The sequence below is a fragment of the Anoplolepis gracilipes genome, chromosome 1 (genome assembly GCF_047496725.1).
Source record: "Anoplolepis gracilipes chromosome 1, ASM4749672v1, whole genome shotgun sequence".
Lineage (NCBI taxonomy): Eukaryota > Metazoa > Arthropoda > Insecta > Hymenoptera > Formicidae > Anoplolepis > Anoplolepis gracilipes.
The window spans coordinates 14,965,047-14,992,119 of record NC_132970.1 but is presented as its reverse complement, the minus strand read 5'-3'; the positions used below and the strand labels follow the sequence as shown (position 1 = coordinate 14,992,119).

The 27,073-nt window shown below is 31.9% G+C and overlaps 2 protein-coding genes across 7 annotated transcripts in view; one reads left to right on the top strand and one right to left on the bottom strand.

Annotated features, from left to right (window-relative positions):
* The window catches only part of LOC140669652 (protein gustavus-like), a 151,358-nt gene extending 138,307 nt beyond the window's left edge, over window positions 1-13,051 (top strand). For all 5 annotated transcript variants that reach the window (XM_072899671.1, XM_072899698.1, XM_072899683.1 and 2 more), the window contains 5 exons: window positions 3,754-4,157; window positions 9,794-10,026; window positions 10,777-11,107; window positions 11,270-11,428; window positions 11,504-13,051. In XM_072899671.1, the coding sequence (XP_072755772.1) occupies window positions 3,754-4,157; window positions 9,794-10,026; window positions 10,777-11,107; window positions 11,270-11,428; window positions 11,504-11,643 (1,267 nt within the window). In that variant the 3' untranslated portion in view covers window positions 11,644-13,051. The remainder of the gene's footprint in view (window positions 1-3,753; window positions 4,158-9,793; window positions 10,027-10,776; window positions 11,108-11,269; window positions 11,429-11,503) is intronic.
* Window positions 13,052-24,148: 11,097 nt separating this feature from the next.
* LOC140669713 (uncharacterized) lies at window positions 24,149-26,858 on the bottom strand. 2 transcript variants are annotated; one of them, XM_072899771.1, is made up of 4 exons: window positions 26,437-26,858; window positions 25,251-25,519; window positions 24,608-24,738; window positions 24,149-24,375 (listed from the first exon to the last, which is right to left on the bottom strand). In XM_072899771.1, exons 1-4 carry the CDS (start codon window positions 26,675-26,677, stop codon window positions 24,174-24,176), a joined length of 843 nt encoding a protein of 280 aa, XP_072755872.1. In that variant the 5' UTR covers window positions 26,678-26,858; the 3' UTR covers window positions 24,149-24,173. The 2 variants fall into 2 exon arrangements, with proteins under 2 accessions (XP_072755872.1, XP_072755862.1); XM_072899761.1 differs by lacking the exon at window positions 26,437-26,858 and adding an exon at window positions 25,837-25,962.
* Window positions 26,859-27,073: the final 215 nt, after the last annotated feature.

Below are 27,073 nucleotides of genomic sequence, written 5' to 3'. Positions count from 1 at the left end.
TACAGTATATTGAGAGGATGATACAGAAATAATAACTCACTGGTTTTGCTAATATATTTAGTAATGTTACATCAAACTTCATACTGACAATGAGAGTTCTGACGAGTAAACAGGTGTCGACGAGGCGCAACGAATTTATGGCGAAACATCGCGCTATCCGCTAAACGACCTTGTTAACAAACAACAACGATTAACCAACAGAAAGTTTCTTCGAGCCGTCCACATCGCGGCTGTCGTTGATATAATTATCGCTACCTATTATAGCTGCTAATGTGTTTATATTATCAAATCGCCGTCAAAAGACAATTAACTTGCGCAAATTCAATCTCGAAAGGCTTGTCGATCATCGTGAAATTTTGATATTCACATCTGCTCACGTGCTATCATAATTAATATATCGGAGCATGTAGGTGAATAAATATATATTGTATTAGAACACTTTAGATTTATTATAGTTTTTAGTTCTTAGCCATTTATATAAGCCCTATTAAACTACTTTTACTTGATTTATAATTTGCGACGGATTATATTCAGGACAGAATATTTATAAAATTCTATTTATAGTTTTATGTGTTACATAATACAGAGGAAACCTAGAAAATTGAAGAAATAGGACATATATATATAATACACACGCACATTGAATGAAATGAAATTATAGATAGATTTCTGTTTTGAATTTTATCGCGAATTATATAGATTGTCTAAAATCAGCTTCAAATGATCCAATTTAATTCACGATAGAATTCTATTTATAATTTCAATATATATCACGTATGATGTAGAAAATTCATTAAGAAAGCAAAATTAACACACATACAAAGTTAACACAAATGTTGTATAGATTAGACACACATACATTAAGATATATATATATATATATATATACGATGCATAAAATTGTGAACACATTTTGAATCTTATCTGGAATTATGTCGTGTAAAAAAAAAACAGCCTTTAATGCGTAAAAGCCAACTTTTTTATCCGAGGCACAAGCGAAATTTTTCACGGATTTCCGTAGTGGGGTCCTTTTTCCTGATGTTGATTATCGCGAATGAAACCGAATCGGCCGGATTCAGGATGCCAATGTCCGGTGTCCGCGACCGGAAGTCAGCACGACGACATGGATACGACGAGCGATCGAGTTACGGTCAGCGTACGTTATATTACATCACGAGCTTGAGGAAAGATTGTTGGATTGAAAAAAAATCATTACCCGGTAGAGTTCTTTTTATTTCTCTTTCTTTTTTTAATATTATTCTTTTATCCTCATTTAATATTGCATTGAGTACTGAATGCAAAAATAGGTGTGATTATTTTTAATTATACAATTAATCAGAAATTCAATTCATATAATAAATTCATCAAATTATTCCTCATTTATTTTTGATGAAAATGGAATAAAATTATAATTAAATAAATTTTAAAAGCATCGGACCAAAAGGACAAATAAAATTCTATAACCGTTGTATCTTTTTTCATTTTTTCTCAAGCTTAGATGTTACATTTTTTTCTGCAGAACGCAATAGAATTATTGATGAAAATATATATATATATATATATATATATATATATATATATATATATATATATATATATATATATATATATATATTTATCAAACCAAATATACATTTATCTCGCTGATCTAAAATCATTTATTACTGCGTTTCGTGGAGCCGTGCCGTCCAATCTTCATTTGTTTTCCGCGGTTTTCTTTTTCTCTCCTGGTAAATGAAAAATTATCATCATGTATACAACTAACCTTACTTGTGTTACAAGCACATCGTGCATCGTAATTCTGCCAAGAAAGTCGCTGTCACATTCTTATCTGCAGATCTCTACGTGTGCTCGTGAACTTTCGCTTCTCCGTTAATCACAGTTTGTTTACAGTCTGAAGTAATGATTATAGATATATTGCTGATTTTTGCGCTAATTTTCATAGAGAAACTGTGATACGCATATACAATATTCTTGAATGATTTTGATCTAAAAAAAATTTGGTGCTAATTTTTTGTATAAATTACGTAACATTTAAAAATAATAAAATAAAATAAATTTTTAAATCAGCTACATTGATTGACTTATATAAAATAATTACGTCACAACGTAGATTATTTACGATCATCATTATCAATCAAAAATCAATCTTTTACTGCTTTCAAGTTAAATAATTTAGGTAACACTACTCTTTGTTACATCTTGATACATATTTATCTTATCTAATAAAATAATATGTTAAGTGCATCTTAATATACACTTAATTTTTATACACGTGTTTTAAAAAGCGAGGAAAGCGTTATATTTAAGAAATCTTGGAATTATATATCGCACGTTCTAACATGACATAACATGATAAGGCAAGTTTCTTATCAACAGCAAAATGCGGTCATTCTTAGTACGCAACTCACTCACTTTTCTTGTATTCGTTTAACGTGTGGTTAAACGTTACACGTAATTTTAATTATATAAAGTATAATAAAAAAAACACGGAAAATATATTGAATGAAAAATGAAATTCTTTAGATACATTATTATTGCATTACAAAATCTTGACTTAAAGATTTTTATTTTAATATTCTTAATAAATAATATTTGAAAATCTTTTACTCATTTACGTTTTAATATAATATACGAAAGAATAACGTTGTATATCATAAAATTAAAATTATATAAGTAAAATTAAATATCACTGTTGAAATATAAGTCGTTGAATAATTAATCTCTTAATATGTTTTTCTTCTGAAGTATACGCTATATAGTTCTTTTTTGTGACAATACGTATGTCCTATCCTAGAAAATTCAAAATGAGCAAGCGACGTGCAAAGGCGGCGAGGTAGAACAAAAATCCGTGGTGGAAGAAACGCTACTCCGCATATATAATACTTTATTCGTTACAAAGAATTAATCGATTTCCATCCCACGCTTACGTACTATGTACATCGGTAATCCGTTCCGCAAAGTTCCGCAAATAGGAAAACGTGATTAATCGAGATTTGCTCGGACATCCTTTTTTTCTGAATCGTCCGCGTGACGAGACGCGTACTTTGGGATTATTCCGAATTCGGAGGCATGCTCTCGCCGGCATGATTTCCTGTATGAAAATTCAGTGGGGTTTTCTAGAATTTCGAAGATTTACCCGAAAGCGGAGTAAAAGCGGAGGAAAAGGAGAAATTAAGCGTGAATATACAAAATTTTTTTTTTTTTTTGTAATATACAAAAAAAAAATCCTTGATCTTTTTATCGAAACTGGTATAATCTCGCTCTATCAACAGAGAACAATCAGTAATAATTAACAAATTACGAATAATTTGTAATCCTTTGATTGTATATACGTTGACTTATCATATAAAAACAACTATCTCTAATATTTCACTTTCTCCTATATTATTACAGATTTATTTAGCAAAGATTCTGAGGATAAAATTAATGAAAATCAGAATCTTTATTTTTGTTTCCTTTTAATTTTTGTAAGTTTCAATTCAAACTCCAGGCCCAATTATAAAATAACGCGAGCATCCTCAGACAAGATAAGTATTTAACATAACGCTCTCGTGGGTTCGCCAACCGTGAAAATCAACCCCAGCCAAAATCACTTTCCCCCTTCCTCGCGTATCGATCCTGGCTCGCGTATCAATCTCTATCTCCCTTTATCTCTCTCTTTCTCTCTCTCTCACACACACACACACATACGTACACACCCCTCAAAACGCACACGGATTAACGTGCCCTCGTTCTGTTCTCGCATTGCAGGTACAAAGCGAATCGTTGCGTGAGCGGGGGTGGTAGCCGCGGAAACGGGGCGACTGGCGGTACCGGAGGCGGTTCAGGTACTGCAGGCGGCCGCGGCGGCGGCGGGGGCGGTGGTAGCCCCGGTAGGGGCGACGGCGGCGTCGGGGGAGGAATAGACGGTGGCGTGGTGCCTACTGCACCAACGACTACCGGCCATCACCACCACCACCATCACCATCATCATCACCTCACCACGACTACCACGACTACCACCACCACCACCACCTGCGGCAACAGACATCACAGGCACAAACTGCCTGCCAGCAAGCAGTGCACCGAACACCGTCACCACCCCCATCACCACCGGCATCACCCACACCATCGCTCCCATCACCGGGGCATGAACATGGGCCAAAAGATTTCAGGTCAGACTTCACGAAAGTACCGCGCTACATGCGCTCGAATATGATGATTGCACACATTCCTGCAATTGATGAAGGAATAAATGAATTTTTGTTCTAGTGAAATGGCAGAAAATTGTGATCATAATTTTATTTTTTTTTTCCAATATATAAATTGTCACGGTTAATTTTTTAAATTATTGTTTATGAAAAGTAATTAAATATTTTTATTTTAATATTAAATTGCAAAATTTTTATTTTAACGTTAAAATAAAAATTTTAAGACTCTGAGAAAAGAGAAAAACATAAAAGGTAAAAGGGACTTTTATTAGATGTGTAAATTAATTCAGTGCCCCCTTAATTTTACTCATTTCGAATGATTACTTTGAATTTACATTTATTTTCTTCCCTAATGCTTTGAAGTGTTGCCATTTATGTTCATAAAATTAATTTAATATAGCATTTAATAGCCATCTATAATATAGCAAAGTAAATGACAACTTCATAAATTAACAATGATTACCATGGCTACCGCGACAAAGAACATATATATTAAGCATTGTATATTTTTATCTACTAATTAAAAAAAAATGTTGCTGAAGCTACCAATAGGATTTATACGACTTTTAAAGGTATAATGAAACATGCAAAAAATATGCGAAACAAAGCTTGTTTGGAAACAACACTGCTATAAGGTTTAAAAAGATGTTACAAATATGATGTATGTAAAAAAGAGAAATATGTTTTCATGTTAAGTCCAGACGTAGAGATCAAATTAGAATCTGAACTACTCAACTAATTGGCAGAGATTTTTTTGTTAAAGTGGCAGAATTAATCCAAAATATTGAAAATGTCAATGTTGTATCTAGTCTGTTACATATAAAGTGCACTTTCTTTGATCACGATTTTATATTAAAATCAGAATAGTATCTAGACTTTAATTTTTGACGGTGTCTATTCAAATTGAACGAACGAGCATGAAAAAATACTTTAATTATTAATATTTTTTATGTTTTTAAATAATTATATTAAATTTTATATTTTTTATAAAATTATTAATTAAATAACGCTTCTTTACTAATATTTGTTTACTTTATCTGAAGCTGACTTTATGTAGACGTGTACCAATCGTTTTTTTCCGTGATTATATTTATGCATATATTGTTATAGCTTACAATTTAGTATGAAGTTCAGATGAAGGAGATAAAAATAAAAACAAAATATCTTTCTCATTTGCCTTAAAGAATCTTTGTCTTTCTTTCGTTAAAGATTCTGTCTAGAAACTTTTAAATTAGAATCTCGATTAACTTACTAATATCGCTATCTTTTTTGTTACGTAGTTGGACTCTTTTAAAAGTACATCTTATCTTATCTTATCTTTTCTTTCTGATCATAACTACATAGTTTATAAAAGCTATACATACATGTATAAAGTGCGCTTTTCTAATATTTATTTTCATTGTGTTATAAAAGGTCTTCTCGGCATATGTGTTAGGCAATTCTTCCTTATATATATATTTAAACGATTAAAGATGTCATGTGTATCATACATGTATCATGTACGTACATATTTTTTGACATTACATTGTAAAAAGTAACTGTGGACAATGGGTCTAAAGTTTTCCTACAGATACACTGTCCGAATTTTCAGAAGAGTGAATTTTGAAACATTCTGAATTTTCACAAAAATAACTCTAATAATTAAGACAAATTATCTGAAATTTCTCTCAGACCCAGATCTGAAAGTTCAGACAAAAATATGTTGAATTCTTAGCATCTTTATGCAGTGTATATTATCATGTGTCATACTATGTGTAGATTATACTCATAAACGGATTGAGATTATGTCCATACTTGCGTACGTGTATGTGTGTGTGTGTGTGTGTGTGTGTGTGTGTGTGTGTGTGTGTAGACTAGAAGGTTTTTCTAAAAGGATTAACTCACCTGAGGATTAACTCACCTTACTTGAAGCGTTCATCGAGGGTCAAGGTCCTTGACCGCGTATCATTTTACCTATTGTCAGGTAGAGCAGTTTGCACTCAGGTAAAACACCAAAACTTAGATCAGGTTCTTTAGCCGGGATATCTTGTTTTTTCAAGATAGATAAGACTTTCTTTTAGTGTGCTTTTTAAAATTTTGTTCTATTTAATATTTTTATAATAATATTTATATTTCTATCGATAATAAAGATAATGAAAATATTTAATATAACTGATAGAAAACAACAGTTAACTAGGAAAGATAATTTGACAGATAAGAAAATTTACATTCTGTTTGTTTAAAATAACTTGCGCGATAAATAAACATTATTTACATCTCATGATGAAACAAATTATTTTTATATACATATAATGAAACGTAATAAATAATTAATTTAATTCGTATTTACAATAAACTTAAAAAATAATATATCAAATATTTTTACTCTCTTTATATATGAAGAAAATTGGGGAACACGAATATCAATTGTCAATTAAATAATCAATTAAATAACTTTGCTTTTTTCCAAGAGCTGATTTATATTCTCAACGAGATGCCTTTATCATCAGAATTCATTCGTCATACTAAACGCAACCAATGTATAGACTTACGACTTACCTATGTATGCCGGGTAAACTTTTGAAGAATTTATTTTTCTTCAACAGTTCCATCCGGTTTCGTAAGAAACCCGCACCGGCTGAATGTCGTCATCCATCTATAGATGTGACTTTAAACAGTCGTTGATTGTAACTGAATATCGAATGTATGATAAAATAATTCGTAAAAAGAAATATTACGAAAATATTCGTCGGATAGTCAAATAAAAAATTTCAAATTCCGATTTGAGAAATTCTGTCCGTAGACACACATTGTTTTCTTACCCTTCGTAGGGACACTGAGGTCTTTGAACTTAGGATTTTCCTCGACTTAAAAATCAGAAATCTTTTCTGATTTTTCAGGCGTCTAGAAAGAAAAACCCTTAAGGGGTTTGAGGCGTCTAGAAGAAAAACCCTTAAGGGGTTTTCTTTCTAGACGCCTGAAAAATCAGGTAAGATTTCTGATTTTTAAGGTAAGAACTTAAGTTCCAAGACCTCAGTGTTCCAAAAAGGGTAAGAAAACAATGTGTGCCTACAGACAGAATTTATTCAATCGGAATTGGAAATTTTTTATTTGACTATCCGACGAATATTTTCAAAATATTTCTTTTTACGATTTATTTTATCTTACATTCGATATTCAGTTACAATCAACGACTGTTTAAAGTTAATACATATATAATATAAAAATATATGATTTCACTTAAAGTTGCAAATGCAATCGATAAAGAATTATTTCTCTTCGTTTCGTCGTGCGATCATTATTTGAATCGTCCATCTTTAATTTTTCAATGGTTAAATTATATCGTCGTCGGGGTTCAGCGCCTCTGCGAAGTAAAGACCATCCTTGCTAATTACTTACCGCATACAACGATTCTCATTAAGAGACTCACGGATCCGCGGACAATTCCCTCTCTAAGAATAATCGTTGCTTCCATCAACCTATTCCTCCTTTTCCTTTAACAAGGCACTTTTATCTCTTTCCTCAAAATTTTGAACTCAGATCAAATGGCAATGACCTTTTTTCTTGCAAAAGAATTTCCTCTCTACTGGCTTCCTTTAAAAATTTCTCAAAATTTTCACAAAAATCTCGACAACAAATAATGACACAAATATTCGTATTTGGAAAGTGGCTTTTGTCATCAATCATAAACCGTGACCAATTCTTCGGCTTCGCTATGATCGAAAATTTATGATTTGAGTTCACATTGTAGAGAGCACGAATTTAAACAACTTGAAATACTAAAGGCGACGACAAAAAGGAAGAATAAAAAAAAAGGACCTAATGCGGATATGTCTGGCAAGGGACCGTCCTGAAAGGGCCCTTTTCGTTGTTCCTCATGCCTCTCCAGACGCGACCCTTCAAGAATGACTGCTCCGATATCCTAGGAGGTCTCGAGACGCGGGAACAGCTGCCGAGGCAGATAAACCAGGGAGAGTTTGTGTCAGCCAAAGAATGTTGGAAACTACCGTCGACCTGACATTATTTCTCTTGGTCTTTCTCTCTTATCCTTCTCCCATTTTCCCTCCTTTCTCCCCCATATATCTGCTTTGTCGCTGAATCTTCATCGCATTCTAAGCAATATCTAACCATATCGCCTCGCAAACGATATCTGAATCTCGAATGAGTGTTTATCGAGAAAACGCCAGCATTATTTTCGTCCAGCAATATCGTTTTTCACGATATCGTTACTTTTCACATATGTTGGTAAAAATATCAATCTCTCCTTGAATCTATCAATGTATAATTCTCTTCGAAATATAGAGTATTCCAATAATTTTTTCTTTTTTGTGTATTCCACTATTTTTATTTTTATACTTAATATGATAGATGTATAAAAATTCCTTAAAATAACATTATATGGTTTGACGTATAACACATTATGCATGTGACTTTTTTCTTTAATAAAATATTTTCATCGAATAATTATTGGATTTTCTTTAAAACAAACTATATACATATATGTTTTGTTTATTTTTATCTGTAAAGCTCAATAAGATAAATTTAATGATGTAAGATAAAAAATATTTTAAGTATTATTTGCATTATTAAATTTTGACTTTTATATCTTGGATATGTTGCAAATATATACATATTTCATGAAAGAAATTCTTGGCATTTTTTAATAAAATATTTTTAAAATATAAAAAAAAAAAAAAAATCTTCAATGATCATTTTCCGAGATTTTGTACACCTGACAACAGTAAATCATATAGTTGATAACCAAAGAAGATTAGAAATTTTTGTATGAAAATAAGCTGGATCTCTGAAATGAATTTTTTCGTATTTATCAAGATTTAATTTTGGAGAAATTTATTTTTGATAATTCATCGAGCACATATACTTGATTTGATTTCCCCAAGTTATTATATTTATTGCATCATTATATCTATCTATTACAAAACACAGACTATCTTAAATCAATGTATATTGTTTTTTTATCATTATATTATATTCCGTTCCCCGAGATAAAGCATGATAAAAGAAAGAAATAACTGAAACAGGTTATAAATAAAGTTGCACAAATTGATAGAAGTCAAATTACTTTTCAAAAATAATATTTACAAACACGAGAGAGAGAGAGAGAGAGAGAGAGAGAGAGAGAATGCCATAGAGATAATAAAGTTAAGTTAAACAATGAAATCTTCAGTTCTACAACATGCGGGTTACCTGATCGACGTGTTTTTCAAAACAGAAGGTTTTCACGAAAATATTTTGTCATACGTTCTTTGTCTTCGGTATAAAAAAAAAATTGTCTCCTTTCCAATCTATCTACATGTGTATTTCTCTCTACAAGCGTTCCAAAGTCGCGAAAACACTCAGCGTCCAAAAAGAAAACGTGATCATATTCGATTTGTTCCACTCCTTACAAAAGGTTCCTATAATATAATTATATTCTGTATTAAAAAAAAAAAAAAAAAAAAAAAAAAAAGTACGCCATATGTATCTCACATGGACCAGGACGTTTACATTAGACTAGTATAACGTTTGGCTAGAACTTTGCCCGCAAATAATCGAGTCGATTAACGAAGATAATCGTGAAAAAGATGGTAAAAACTAATTTGATTTATTTTCTTGTACAGGCGGCGTGAAGAGCATGAGCCGGGAGAGCGGTGCCGGAGCCGGCGGCGGGGTCGGCGTCGGCGGTGGCAATAACACGACGTACACGCGGTCGGTGATACCACGGGAACTAGCGCAAGACTTTGCAAGACCGCCGCGTCTGGATGTACTTCTCGACATGCCGCCTGCCTCGCGAGACACCCAGGTTCATCACAGTTGGAACGCTGATGACCGTAGCCTAAATATATTCGTCAAGGTAAAGCGCTATGTTTATATATATATATATATATATATATATATATATATTTACAAGATGGTTAATTACGACTTATTATTAGTTATTATTACTCGGTATTTCTTATAAATGTAAGTCTTAATAGAGTCCAGTCTCTAGCAGTATGAAAAATTGATATTTTTTTAAGAATATTAGATATTGATGTTTTATTATATGTGTTTTTTTTTTATTGATGTATAAACAGTAATAATAGTCAATATTTTTAGATCTTGAATATTGAAGCTTTTTCTTTGTTCAATAAAGCCTGTGTGTTATAATATATTTTTGGGAATCTAGTTACATTAGAAAAAATCGAGAAATAACAAAGTAGTATCATTTAAAAATTAGATATCTCAATTTTGAATTTTTTTTATTTCAGAGAAATATTAAATATTAATTTTTTTAATTAATTCTAATTAAGTATCTCAAAAATTCTACAGAATAAAACTAGACTGAATTTTTTTAGTTAATTATAATTACGTTTAGAGGCTCGTATATCGAACAAAAAAGCTAAATATTTAAGATTGAAAAATACTGTTTAAATATCAATAAAAACCTATATAAACTGTCAAAAATATCAATTTCTAATATTTTTGAAGAAAAAAGTCTAAAAATCATATTTTTCATATTTTACTAAAATAGCTGAATCCTTAAAGTAAAGTGTGCTTCTGAAGGTAACATTTTCCTAAGTTGAATACTATTAATTCGCTCGATTTGCGTTATTATTCCTAGGAGGACGACAAGTTGACGTTTCATCGACATCCCGTTGCGCAAAGTACAGATTGCATACGAGGGAAGGTGGGATACACCAAGGGCATGCATGTATGGGAGCTTCAATGGAGCACGAGGCAACGAGGTACACACGCGGTGGTTGGAGTCGCTACGGCGGACGCCCCGTTGCATAGCGTTGGATACCAGAGTCTAGTGGGCAACAACGAACTTAGTTGGGGTTGGGATCTCGGTAGAAACAAACTCTATCATGATTCGAGGAACAATAATGGTGTAACGTATCCAGCCCTTCTGAAACCCGACGAGACGTTCATTGTTCCTGACAAATTTCTAGGTAAGCGATTTTTGCATGATTATCGTGTACAAAGTGTCTTACAGAAAGATTTTTGCTATATAAGATTAATTATAAAATTATGTACTTTATAATATGCTATATTAATAAGTACATCGTATAATATATACAAACATATATATAACTTGTATGATTTCTTCACAGTGGTCCTCGATATGGACGAAGGTACGTTAGCATTCGTAGTAGATGGTCAGTATCTTGGAGTAGCCTTCAAAGGGCTGAAAGGAAGGAAATTGCATCCTATTGTGTCTGCCGTTTGGGGACACTGCGAGATCACAATGAAATACATTGGTGGACTTGATCGTAAGCAAACGATTTATAAAGTAGCTAAATATTAAAAAAGTTTCATTTTTTAATTAGACATTTATTTTTCTGCAGCCGAGCCTCTGCCTCTCATGGATCTTTGTCGAAGAGTGATTCGACAGCAAATTGGAAAGTACAGACTAGAGGAAAAGATCAACGAGCTGAATTTACCGCAGACGATGAAAACTTATCTGCTCTACCGGGACAGAAGGTAACCACCGAGTGAATCTCTTCAAGATTCCACGATTATGATTGCGAATATCATCATGTTGCAACGTTGCCACTATTACGCGACCGTCCGTTATCTTCTCGCATGCCACCAAGAACAGCAAACTCTTAACCGCACGTCTCCATTATTAATTAAACGCACGACGATCAACAATCTGATGACACGGGTCATGCGACAACGCGCCGAGACACGTCTAGTACCTCGAGAAGACACGCTGAGACACCGACGCCGGAATACCACACTGATAACAACTCGTGGCGCCCTTATCAGGACAAGTCACGAGGAACAACATTCTCCTCATCATCGTTATTGTCATCGTCGATGACTTTACCTGGATACAGTTGGCAAACAGAAGAAAAGGAAGCGGCTTTAAAAGAAAACATTCTGAATTTAGATGATACTATTGTGTTTTATGTCGTATACAATTCTATATCGCGATAGAATTAAACATATTTATTGATAATTAGAATTATTCCGAGAAGCGGCGATTTCGATGGTACTCGCATCGACAGATGCGACACGCATGTGCATATTGTACGATCTTTTTCTTCAGTATCCACTTTGCCAACGTATGAAACGTTGATGAATAGAATCGCGATATAGCGATTTGATGTGGCAATTTATGCGAACTCGGAGACGCGCGGTCAGAGAAGGAAGACGAAAGGTTATGCAAAAACACGAAGAGAGACTACAAGCAAGCAGTTGACCAGTAATAAAAACTAGACTTAATCAAGCCTGGGAGGCTGATAGGGATATGTCATTTGCTTACAACGGATTGATCGACAGTGGACAGCAGGTTTGCTTTAGTCCGGTCGCAGCAGAAGAACTGGTGAAGCAACAAAAAAGCTAGAGAGACATGAAAGCTAGATAAGAAAGTTAGAAAAGAAAGCTGGAAAATATACATAAAAAAATGATGGAGGAAAAAGAAGAACAAGAAGAAGAGAAAAAAATTTTTTTACGATGAGGAACGATACTCAGCGAAAAATGTGACCTTGATCGCACGATTAAACGTGGAATGATTATTTGAATCAATTTGAAAAAGTGTGTATAGTGAGTATATCGGGCAGCCACCTTCCAATAGACTCATTTTTCAAGTATTTTCTAAGCATGCTAGGTCTAATAAAGTGGTGTGTGCGTGTATCATGGATGGATATAAAAGAAACAGAAAAGGACGACGAGGGAAAGAAATACGGAGAAAGGAGAACAAAAAAGTATAACCCTGCCATAATCTTTTCTTTAGCAGTGTTCGAAATGTTAGACATTACAATTGCGAATTCTGCGATGGAGGAATTTCAGTGATGGAACGCGACAAATAGAGGGTAAGCATCTGAAACTCGCGCTGTGGTGAATGAATGCTTAAAAAAGACGTCTCCAAATAAACTAAATAACAAAAAGTCTACTAAAAGTCTACTACTGATACTAAAAGATAATTATCTACACGTCTAATTGATTTTAATGCGCTGTAATGACTGGCGAAAAATAGTATGTATTTAACTAATATTTAAGAGAAAAGCGAGAGTGAACACGGGCATTGGCACAAATTATTCCAAACGCGCGAATTGATAAACTGTCATGGAGAGGGCCACTATGTAGTTAAATATAATCCGATGAGAGAAAAGGAAAGGTTATACGCAAGTGTAACGCTACATGATATATCGGATTATAATTGTCACGGATTATTCGTCATAACGATCATAATAGTTACAATGAGACGAGGGCGACGATGATGCTGATTATATCGCGAGTGTGTAACTATTATATTATTAGCATGACAAAAATCTTACGACTGGTCCCTAGTATCTTTTTAACTCTTACGTTTGTCGCTTAGATTAAAGACAATGCCACCCGTCATCGGCTACGTCAACATTTGTATATAGATATATATTGATAATATTGTATGACGTACGTGTATATTGTGGACAAAGATTGTATCTGTAACTGCGGAGCAGGCAGACCGAATGCGAGAGAGTGATTTATTATGAGTATTGTTCGCCATTTCGTGCAAACGAAACAATCATTTCGCGCCAACTCATTCGGTGTAAATTTTTTCTTTCGGAGCCTAATTTAGCAGTTCGCGAAAGCATCTCGTCTTGATTTTTAACATTATTGCGTTTGCACTTTTTGCTTGAGCTCGTCCGAGACTCGGATCGCGTCTTCCAAATTATCATCGACTGTTCGTCAGCCGATCTAAGTCTCGTTAGACGTTTCTCCCTTGAATGAGTTTATCTCGCTCGCTCGTTGAATCGCTCTATCCAACAATTATCGCGGTCTGCAAGGCGGTAACAAACGATTCCGCCACATGTTTTAAAACATGCACGATCTCGCACTCGGGAGCTTTGATCGCACTAGTTCTGTGGTCCTCAATACTACAGCGCACTACATTCGAGAGTGTGGTCTATCAGCGTGTAATTTGCCTTCGCTACCTCCCGTTTTGTTACGGAGGTACGCAAAGGATACACGAATCTGCAACGCGAACGGATCGAATGACAAGGACGTGTGCGAAGATAGTTTAATCTATTCGAGGGGCTTGTTATTTCTCTATCAGCAATCAGAGAGATGATTTTAGCGAAAAAAATGATGAAAAAAGTTCTCTTTGACGGAACTCTATCTTGCATACGAAAAGAACTTCATATTCTAAGTAAAGTACATGCGAGGGAGGTATAGAAGAAAACAAGCGTTCGCGATTCGATGTACATTCATTCATACGTGTCGTTCGCATACAGAGTATCATTGTATACACGCGCGAGAAAAAAAAATTGAGGAAGGAATAATACACGCGCGCACGCGCGCGCGCACTCTGGGTAGGCAAGATTTTTTCCGCAAGAGTATACTTATTGCTACCCATTTGAAACCGACACTGTTTTATATGAATTATTGCCTATAGGGACGCATGTCACGAGCCAAGCATGAAAGAGGATAAATAGCGAGCAAATATTGTACAAAATTATTATTAATGATCAATATTAATACATATTATTACTGTAACGATCCCAGATCCCACTAGTTTAATTAATTACTCGGTCGTCGTTATCGTGTTAGTCAAATATCTACGGACATTATGATATAATTTGTGTTTTTAGTTTTTCTACGGTAGGGAGAGAAAGATAGGAGTTTGTGTGCGATCGATCATTAAAGCAATTCTAATAAGGAAGAAAAAGAAAATTTTCTTTCGTAATCTTTTAGCTCATTTCACGAAAATTATTATCTATTAGGAGAATAAGTTATGATTTTAATTAATTTCACTGAAATAATGTTTTGTATATTGCTAGTATAAACAATGAAATGAGTTGAAACATTATATTTTGCCGCCATAACGTTTTGACTTATCTACGAACATTTAACGCATCCACTTAGATTTAAAAAGATCAATTTGTAATTTTACTTTTAATAATATTTTGATGGTTTTCAATTATGATTTAATTTCTGACGAGGATAAAATTATACATGTACAATATTATAATATGTGCATATATATTTTATTTTAACATTAATTATACAGGATGTCTCATAACTAACGAACCAACGCTCGTGAACGGATAGGATACAGTGAACTGAACAAAAAAGTATTAGGTTATTTTGCGATTTTCCCAATAATTATGAAAATATTAATTAAAAACGCTTAGCGAACAATATTATACATATGTACAAGATGTCCGGTAATAATCGCTCCACCTCTCTAGGGCTGATAGAGCAGGTCAAACTGAACATAAAAGTCCTGTAATTATTAGTCATTTTCGCAATAATTATTAAAATATTAATTAAAAACGCTCAGCGTATGAGCGCGCGCCGCATATAGCGCTCAGCATACCCTGAGCGTTTTTAATTAATAGTTCAATAATTGTGCTAATCGCAAAATGATACAGGACTTTTACGTTCAATTTGACCTGCTCTATCTGCCCTAGAGAGTTGGGGCGATTATTACCGGACATCTTGTAGATATGTATAATATTGTTTGCTAAGCGTTTTTAATTAATATTTTAATAATTATTGGGAAAATCGCAAAATAACCTAATACTTTTTTGTTCAGTTCACTGTACTCTATCCGTTCACGAGCGTTGGCTCGTTAGTTATGAGACACCCTATATATGTATATATATATATATATATATATGTATATATATGTATATATATATATATATATATATATATATATACATATATATATTTTAAAGTATGACTAATAGAGATTATTTTAAAATATTGTTTTTTTCAATCATTACTTTTATTTGTGATATATAAACATATTAATTCTTTAATGATTGTTATCCATCAATTAAAGTTCGATCTTCCAAAGTTTATATTTAATTGAAATATATTTTCTTAAAATATGGAAATCAGTGTCATCAAATCACTTGATCGGATAAAATTTTTTATTTTATTTGTTTTTAAAGTAATCGTTTATGATTTAATATGATTGAAAATATAATTAAATTATATGATATCACATCTCTAGAAAATGCGGCGAAGTAAAACAGTAAATTAAATTACTTTATCTTTAAAAAAATGTACATTTATATAGAAAAAATGTAATTTTCTTGTTTTGTATATAATTTTTTTCTATAAAAAAAAAAATAAATTTTGTACAAGTATTCTATTTTATACTTTTATGCAAGTAAGCTTCTCATCTGAAGCTTACTTGCATGAAAAAATCTATAAGGATAACGATATTGAATCATATCCTGATTTTAATTTACATCGATCGATCGCGCACAATAATAATTACAGGCGAAGTTTTAATAATGACATCGCGAGAGCATCCGATTCGTTCGCATGCGCTGCGGAAAGTGTTCCAACAAAATTCGCGTGGCTCTCGCGAAAAATTAATTTCCGCGAACTGCCTGCCCACCCTGCCCTTGCAAACTACGTTGCCTCGACAAATGTGTCTAATTTATTGATGATGCGATGTATAATGCGACGATAATTAGCATGTTATTAGTTTAATCTGACAGGATAAACAAATTAGTTTAATTGAGTGCGCTAGTAATCTAAAAGGAAGATATGTAAGAAAGAGTGAGAGAGAGAGAGAGAGAGAGAGAGCGAGAGAGAGAGGGGGGGGAGAGAGAGAGAGAGATAGAGAGAGAGAGAGAGAGAGAGAGAGAGAGAGAGAGAGAGAGAGAGAGAGAGAGAGAGAGAGAGAGAGAGAGAGAGAGAGAGAGAGAGAGAGAGAGAGAGAGAGAGAGAGAGAGAGAGAGAGAGAGAGAGAGAGAGAGAGAGAGAGAGAATGAGTGTGAGTGTGAGTGCGCATCTGTATGCGTGACATATATGATGTTCATTGCGTGCATGCGTGCATGTGTGAGTGCGCTTGGTGGATACCTTTGGTATCCGCGATTAATTTTTCCTTCCGCTCTTTCGTTCCGCATTGTTATTGCTTTAGTTTCGAATTTTATCGTATATATATTAGATAGTCCAGAAATCAATTTCGATTCTCATGATAATAGTTCGACATTTGCTGTAGAATACATTATTGTTTTATAATATGTAACAACATTTAATATTAGCAGCGGGAATAAACATCAACAGAAAAGATTTTCGTAGGAATTATTTTCTTATATATATTTTCTTATTACATAATTATATGTACATGTATATATATGTGTATATATATATATATATATATATATATATATATATATGTGTGTATATATATATATATATATACACACAAATGCTATGAAACTATTGCTATGCTATGAAATATTCGATCAGGGATTAATTATTCAATGCACAATTTAGTTTTCATTCAAAAAATCTTACAGTACCTACACATACATAGATAAAATTTTCTTAAAAGATCTTGAGGAATAATTAACCTTTTTACATAATCATTTCTTGGAACAGAAGAAAGAATGATTCTTCGAAATTGTAAACATCTCGTGATATACGTTATAGAACTTAAAAAATTCTAAAATTAAAATGTACCAAACGATTATGAAATTCTTAAATTTTTTCGGAGCTATGTTTTTAACATTGACTTTAAATGATATTTATAAAGTTGCTGAGAAGTAAATGATAGAAAGTTTTTGCTACTTTTTAAATAAAATATTAATACTTTTCTAAGAAATCAAAATTTTATAAAAATAATTATAATTTATAATTACTTTGTAAATAAATTGTATATTTTGTAAATAGCTTAAATTATAAATTCATGATTTTTTTTATAAGTAAGGAAACTTTGATTCTTTTTAAATAAGAATTAGAACAATAATTTAAAAATGATTTTTTTTATCTAGAACCTACGCATATTTTTTTTTTTTAATAAAAAATATTTAAATTTAATTTGAAATATATTTATAGGAAACAAATAGAGAAAAGTGATCGAAATAAAAAAATACACTTTATCGTATATAATAAATAGAAAATGCAGTTTTATGTCTGATATAATTTTTTATATTATACATAAAATAGCATTTTTTATTTATTAATATATGATAAATACTATAATACAGATGTAATATGAAAAATACTACATATGGTAAAATATATTTTACAATCTCAGTGTTCTATTTTTCTATTTATTTCCTATCAAAATGTTTAAATAAAACATGTATTTTGTATATTTAGAATTTAGTGGATTATGTCATAAAAAATAAACTATTTACGCGATAATTTAAAATTTCACGCATAATCACCGAAATGCTGAAGCGTCAGCGAAAAATTTTTATAATATAATATATTTGCTTCTTCTTGAACCAAATAATCTCATTTTACACATTTCCGAGTGTATCGATAGTAGCGGATGATATCAGTTAATTTGATTTTATGTTATCGTCATTGCTTTCGATAACATGGAAAATAAAAATACTAGAAATTATTTGATTCAGAAGAACACATATAATTTTTTAATCAAGATCAAGTTTTCGAAAATTCAGCGTTCTTTCAAATATAAAATTATTCTTAAGTAATTCTTAATCTATATACAAGTATTCGTATTCTTCTAGTCATTCTACGTAAAAAAATATTAAAGGATGAAAATATCAAAAAGTTTATAAGATACTTTGTATTTTATCTTTCAATTTACTCATAAGATATGAAATATCTTATATAGAATATTTAAGATTTACTTCTTGATAATTATTCATTTTTAATTTTTAATTTTTGTTTGATTATTGCGTATCGTTATTATAACATTAATACTATAATCTATAGAAATTATTATTGTGTAATACTTTAATTATTAATATTTTTATATTTAATGAATTATTTTTCTAGTGAATTTGATTATTCATTTTACACCGCACTAATGCATATTAAAAGCTGCTATACATGAAGTTATTAACAATAAATAAAAAGATATAATATATACATTTTAAGTAATTAAAGTATTTTAAATAATTTAATTACAAGAAATATTGTTATTTTTTAACAAAACATACATTATTATTTTGCTATTAAAATATTTATATATTATGTCATGACATTTAAACACTTCATATATCAGTCTTTAATATGTGTTATTGCTGTGTAATATGGATTGTTAGATTTAAAATGTAAAATGACATAACATAAATACTTTTGATGATGATAAAACTTATAATAATGATAATTATAATTAATGTTTTGCTAAATAACTTAATATACAATATAAATAGTGAATCAATTATTGGATTTTATTTATTAAAAATGTATATGTATATTATTAGATTTAAATAACTTCTTATATAACAGCTTTTAACGTCCTATCTTTCAGTGCGGTAACCGAATTCGTTATTAGATTTTTGTTAGACCTCTTTTTCCTTAATTCTCGTCACGCTTTTGATTCGTGACTTTATCAAACAAATTTATGCGCAATTACAGAATGCTTCAAGATTGTCGATAAATTCATCTTGTCTAATTTTAATTATTGATTGTATTGTCATTGTTTCGAATTCTTTAGATCTTTAATTATTTTGGAAAGTCATGGGGATTGCATTTACACGTACAGTGTTTTCTTCGAGAAGTATTGTGTTCAAAGTCGCATGTTTGTCGATATGATTGATTTTCATGCTCAAAGGCTGAGATTAAAGAATTCATGGTGGTTCCATCAAAATGGAGTGCCCAGTTGCGTCTACTGTAATTTTGTCATGTATAAAGATCCTTGATAACACTGTAGAATCTGGGATATCAGCGTCGTAGTGGCTCGTGCACTTATTAAAAGCCTCTATCTTAAGCAACTTCGACCTATATTCGTCCTTTACTACCATCTTAAACGTAGATAAGATTCCTTAGGCTCTAGAAAATATAGATTCTTTCCTTTTCGTTTTTCTATTTTAAATTCCAAAACATTAGTGATTTTCCATAACATTGTACGATTGCATATGATTTACACAGTTATGATTATAGTTAAATATTTGTATGATTATACAGATGGTTTAAATAGAATAGGGCTACATCGAAAGAAAAAAATTTAATATTCAGATATATAAATTTTCCAAGTTTACTCGTTTCGACAAATTTTGATCTTATTAAATCCTATTTAGGATCTTCCATTCAATAGACAGCCACTCTGCCACTGAGCTACCTCCAGAACACACTTCTCGCCTACATATTCTTTTGATTATTACATTATTATTATTTCTTGAATATTATCAGATTCATTCACAGAATAGGCAACATTTTGTGATACAGGACACCTTAAAAGATTGTCACGTCTCATATTTTTTCGTTATTATTATTACTATTTTTATCTCTTTACTACTATTAAATTTTAAACACTACTTTTACATTTATTTAAATGTATGTATTAATATTACGTATATACGTTTTGAGATTGCAATTTGCTTTTATTAATAAATTTGGGGATATTTAACTTTAACGATAATGTGAAAATATTTCTCGAAGATATTTTAAATAGATCGATAAAATCTGAAAAATTATTGCGCCTATTTCTTTTCGAATTATTAATAAATACGGCAATATAACAAGAAAATAAAAAAATCAAAATTAGCTAAATTGAATATAGTTTATTTTATTTATATTTTATATTATCGTGTGAGAAAAAAAAAATTTGACAAAATTGCGAAAGGCAAACAATTGCAGATAATAATCGAGATAGAAGGAACAACCATATATACATAGCCATTATTTTTCTTTAATCGTTTACATAAAACCTTAATTAACGGGCGGCGATATTTCCATAAGAGTTATCAGAGTTTTTAAGTTAGTTTAAATTTAACTGTAAATTATACATATATATGCATACTAATTGCATACTAAAAAAAGATAATTCTTATATATAAATATTAAGAATCTTATATATAGTAATTAATTTTTGTCTTTTTTATATAAAATTTTGATTTTTTACAAAGGTATATTGAAAGAAAAAAGGGCTTTTCATTGCTTACGATTTTGTAGACATGGATTTTTGACAAGTTTAATCTTTTAAAAAGTCAATGTTTAAAAGAGTATCTCCGAAAATATTATTTTTTAAACAAGAAAAAACCAGATAAATAGGTTTGGTACAAATTAACTGAAACATCAATCTGCACTTTTTTATGTTGATTAAAAAAATTTATTTTTCTACAGAGAAGAGTTAATTATTTAGCGTAAGAAATCGAAATTTATTTCTGGGCAAACATTCTTATGTAGAATCATCTCTTGGCTGAACATGACATAATAGTGGTTCAGTGATTCTCTCTTCAATTTGTGTTTTAATTATCTCAACGATACTTGATATGTAATGTACCAATTAATATCGCGAATCAAATATTGGGTCATTTGCCTTATGACTCGATTTCATTGTATTTTAAAATAACACTGTCAGACAAAATTTGACTTTTTTTTGTAACACGAGTGTAAATAATTATTTCAGACTATTTTTATACTCTCTAAGCACGAATCTGATTTCAAAATTTAGCTATCACGTTACAATTCTGAGAGAAACAACGTCAAAGAGGATAAAAACGATAATTTTGAGAGTTTTTATAGCATTATAGTACTATATTTTTCTATTTTATTTCATTATTTCCATGCAAAAGCATCAACTTTTAGCTGTAAAATTTACTTTGGTTCGATTCGATATAATTTTTCATATCTCGAGAATGAAAGCTAAATTTTAAAACCGGATTCGTGTTTGGCAGGCAAAAATATGTCAGAAATTACTATTCATACTTGTATTACAAAAATGATGCCGAACAGTGTAATCAGTTGTCATGCTGAAAAAGCAAAGTTTGAAACGTCATTTATCAATTTTGATTTAATCTCGGTTTAATTAAAAGATTTTTAAAAATTCTTTTTCTAAATTTTTCTTCTTAAGACGAAAGAACGGAAAATGATAAAATTCTTCGTTTGAAAATTTTTCGTCGATATTTCGAGATCACTTTGGAGATCAGCCACGTAAATGTCACCATATGTTCTATTGTTCTTGTGTTTTAAGGCAGTGGGCCTATTTTCTGCAAATAAAAATGGAATGTAAAGATTTAAAAAATGAGAATAAAAAGTTAAAAAAAAGCAGGAAATTGAGATAGAATACGTAAAATAACGATGTAAAACGACGATGTAAAGAACCTGTTATAGATAGTAACCCAATTTTATACTAAATGACTTATAAAATTAAAACGAATACGGAAAACTCGGCGACTACGAAATAAAACCGAAGCTAACGAGAAGCCAATTTTCGAGTCGAACGCATAACAGCGTCACGTACTGACAATTATGAGAAAACCTTTCGGCATTTCTCTCGTGAGTAATGTGTATAAGAAAGAAAGAAATGTTGCGGCTCTCTTCAGCCTGACTAACATATATGAGAGCAATAAAAATCGAAGTCAAGGAATTCACGTGATCTGAAGAAACGTCGAGATTTTTCACAAGGTAGGACCTCCAATCATAATGTATTCAAGTAATTCTCTCTTATTTTCCCAGTTACAATTTGTAACTGTTGTATCGCGCATTTTCTTGCTATTTCGTATGATTGTGTAAAATTCATTTTAATTTTTCCACCGTATATTGAGACGTGGGTATTTAAAGAGAATCGAGGCATCATAAGATGTTTATAATTGTCAAATGATTACGTGTACGCTTATTTTTCTCTATTATCCGCGAATTGGCTCGAATTGGCTCTTCTACCATTATATTTTATATCATAGAGTGTCTTTCAAAGAATATTTTTCTGTATTACGCAAGCACTCGTTATGAGCCTTCTAACGTGTACGTTATAACGCATGCGTTGAATAAGAATATCAAATTTTTACAAATTCTTTATTTGTCACTTTTCTGATTATTAAAATATACGTAAAATTTTCGCTTAATACCCTTTTTTATCTCGTTATTCTTGGAACAATTACAACGCATGCGTTAAATAAATTGTTATAATAAATAGCTCTGGGCTGCATTCCAAGATTCCACCTACGGTCGGTCAACGTTGTAGGAATAGTAGCGAAACAGAGTATAAAATCAGAGATTATGCTGCTTCGAATAAATTCGTAATGGGAAATAGTAGAAAAGCGTAATGAGGAATTCAGACTGCGTTTTATTTACGGACGTATCGAAATTGAAATAGCGGAATTTGCGTTTTATAAGAACTCTGGTTGGACGCATTCTAACAATAAGCTAAGACTAAAGGGATTTAGAGGGATAATAAATATTCCTCGCCAATCTGTCTCAAAAGCGGGGATTGTAAGAGTCACCTCTAACTTACACTCTACTTTTTTTGTTTTTTTTTTTTCCAACGAACCTGCTTCCACCCACACACGATATATTACTACGCGTTTTAAAACAACCGCGGGTCTTCTACTTTAGAGAGTAGGGTTTTGTAATACAACCCTCTGGACTATTATAACAAGCGATCTCACGTCTATTTAAATGTAAGTTTTACGCGTTCAGCGTATTATGACACATTAGCGTATCATATAACTGACACATAAACTGAGATACAAAACTTATAAGTATATAATGCCTTAATGTTAATGATAATATCGGAAGCGTTATTGTATAATTAGCTGACAGGAAGGGGCGATACTTGTGGGGGAAGGAAACCAGGCCAACACACAAAATGCCGAAGACGCGATCGATGTCTCCATTTTGTTCGCGATATTTGATATTTTCTTATAATTCCAATAAAGTGAGCGAGAGAGAGAGAGAGAGAGAGAGAAAAAGAAAGAGTGTGTAAGTGAAGTGTGTCCCATAGCGAATTGCTATCTAAAATAGTTCATGCTAGATGTCGATGTTTGTAGCAGATAAAGAACAATGCAACGCAGCATATTGTAATTAAAAAAATTAAAAAGTCATTAATATCACCAGCTTTTTTTATTCACCCAGGCTTTTATATAATAAAACTATTGTATATAATACAATATATAATATATTACAAGGAACGCACATATATTGCTAAAAACATGTATTATCAATTAGTTAATTTAGTCGATATTACATTACATTCTTGTCTACAGTAAAGAAGGACAAATATTAATTTTTAAATATTATTTTCCCATTTTTTGATATAAAACAATAAATATATATAAGTTAATTTACAGACATTTTGCGAAGTTTATACGAAAAGTGGAATTAGTATAAATAAATGATATTTTCTAGCTCTTTCGACAACTAACGAATTGAATTAAATTTATCACGATCTTTAATATCTATTAAGACGTTGTCTGAAACCTTATGCATTTTTCTCATTACTGGAATGTCGCAATCTCTATAAAGTACATCACAATCGTCTCCCCGAATTCCCGCTGCTCCTGCATCCCTCACAAGACGATCCCAACCTGAAGGTGACTTGAATGAATTTTCTATATCTTTCCTACACGAAAAATAATGATGTGAATTTTTAGCGAGTATCCACGCGGATATGATTACATACATTTTCATTAAACATCTTTATCGGATGCAATTATATGAAATTATAAATTACATTCAATTTTTTTATTAATATGTTTTTTCTTCAAATATTAAACTTTTCCAACAGCATTTTCAAAATGCAACGAGCAATGTTGAAAAATATATATATATATATATAAAACAACAAAACTTACGTCAAGTGCTTCGCCAACATTTTGCCCGGCGCACCTAAATCTCTAAAGAGCTTGCGGTTCTCAAGACAGATCGTCCTTTGTATGCATCGTATTCTAGCATCGTTATTAAGAATCTCCTCTTCTTCTGGTGTCTGAAAGTTTACGAAAAGTCTTAATCTATCGTCGACGCACGAAAATTTTTGCCGCCCAGTTTGGAATTCATAATTTATCCCAGCAATTTTACCCAACCAGCAGGAACGAAATGTTTCATCACGGTGAGTAAACTTTGAAGTCTTCGGCAAATTTACTCTGTTATATTCGCGATCGAATTAGTTTCAGACTCGTTTTCTTGATAAACCTCAAGAAAACTTGAGATTTACAACTTACAACGAGTTTTTTATTTTTTTAATTTAAACAATTCTTAAAGAACTCTTTTAAAGAAAAATATTTAATAAAAATTTTCCTTTATATATATATATATGTATATGTATATATAATTATTTTCAAAATATACTGTTGCAAAGATATACATGACTTTAACTCATTAACTTTTTATACAAGAATTTTTTTTTTAAATTACACATTAATTAAAAAATTCTTATTAAATTTTTAAAATCAAATTTTATTGGATTTAAATTAATAACATTAAATAAAAATGACGTACCACTGAATGAAAATCCTGCGTAGCATAAACATCCCGTTTTTGCCTGGATGATAACAGGTCCATTATCGCATCTTTTCGTTTAGTGGAGCTAAGCGTGTTTTGTATAATCGCCAAAAGCAGTAGGAGACCAATAAAACTGACTATTACAAGCTGTTTCGATGAAGGAACGACGGAGTGGTCAATCGAGTGCGCCATTGGATATCCAATGTTGGGATACTCGTAACCGTACGGCATATTTTCGCTTCTATGATGCGGAAACGTATGGGGCACTGAAACATTTTTTGAAACACATACTATGGAAGCTCCGAGAATACGACGAATCCAATTTTAAAAATGCTATATATACATATACTTATAATTTATAATATTACAATATGTTAAATGAACAATTTTACTAAAAAAAAAAGAAATAATTATTTTTCATCATTAAAAATGATGAAATTAATATAGCAAATGAATGTCCAAATTTTTGCCAAAAATAATATATACATTTTAAATTTTGACATCAGTATTGTTTTGTTTAGTGAATTTAAAAAATCTTTAAATGTAAATAAATCTAATTGAAATTTATTTAATAAATTCTCACAATGATCAATTTCTTGACAAAAGATCGCAGAGTTAAAAGTTCTTATATAATATATCACACACCATAAGTATAACATAATAAAATATACGAAAATAGGTTTTTTGTAACTTCAATTGCAATAATTTCTCAAAATTGTAATATGATTAATTTGATAATTTCAGAGTCATGTTTATAAAAAAATATAGGAAATTATAGGAAATTACTCTCTTAAGTTCGGAAAAAAAAAATTTTTATATCGAATTATGTAATTCTATCAAATGTTTTTCAACTGCTTTCATAATATCACTTCCTAAATAGCTACTCTTCAATCAATTACTTTCATACAAATCGGACGGTTTGGGATGTGTATCCTTATTTTCTAAATGAACTCCAATTTTCCAAGAAACTACAGACAAATGTTGTGCTTGAAACGCACGTTATTTTCCTCGCATCTATAAGCAGTACGAACAACACACACTCCAATTCCAAAATGATGTCTCGGCTTTGTAGCGCTAACGCGACGACCGAAGCGCGACACGTTGTGCTCGATTATAGCCTCGCACAAAGGATAAGTGATCAAACGACACCGTCTTAGCGTAACTAAAATAGAAAAATCTTTACTAGGGAAAAAGTAATCCGAGGGCATGATCGGCTGCGGCTGCGGCTGCGGCGGCACCATGAGGGTCGTAGGGACTGCCCGCGTCATCATATCCGGTTGATGGGCCGGCTCGATGGGCTTGCTCCCCATGGACATCTCCAAAGACGTGCCATTTCCGTTAGGCGGGAACATCATGGTTTTCGTTGTATCCTGGGCGGCGATTAAAACCGCGAACGTGCCGAATAATACCGGAAGTATCGTCATCCTTCGGGGGGGACACTCTCGGCTCGAGACGCGGAAACAAACTTGCGAACGATTCTGGGAACGCCGCTAGGATCGTCAATCGACCTTTTATCCGAGAGTACTTCTGAATGTATCGTCGGAATACTCGGTCGTGTATATGCGAACAACGACATAAATGGAGTCGGGGATCTAAACGGTAAAAGAGCCGCTCGGGGTCGCGAGCGGATTCCTTTTTCGTGACCGCACCGAATTCGACACAGTCGAGACAACGAAAAAAATAGCGCAAATGATTTCGGGAGAAACGACCGGGGCGATCATTCGGCCCGTTGAACTGTCTGATGAGTTTACGGAGTCGCGACCGTCGCAATGAGCTAAAATACACTTCGTTCTATTGTGCCAGGAGGATGGCGTTTTTCA

Bases quoted from the DNA above. Each gene is read 5' to 3' on its own strand.
- LOC140669713 (XM_072899771.1), bottom strand. From the start codon at position 26,677: ATGACGATACTTCCGGTATTATTCGGCACGTTCGCGGTTTTAATCGCC. The intron at 24,739-25,250 runs GTACGTCATTTT...GTAAACTTTCAG, and splicing joins CGCAGGATTTTCATTCAGTG to ACACCAGAAGAAGAGGAGAT. The intron at 24,376-24,607 runs GTAAGTTTTGTT...TTTTTCGTGTAG, and splicing joins ATGTTGGCGAAGCACTTGAC to GAAAGATATAGAAAATTCAT.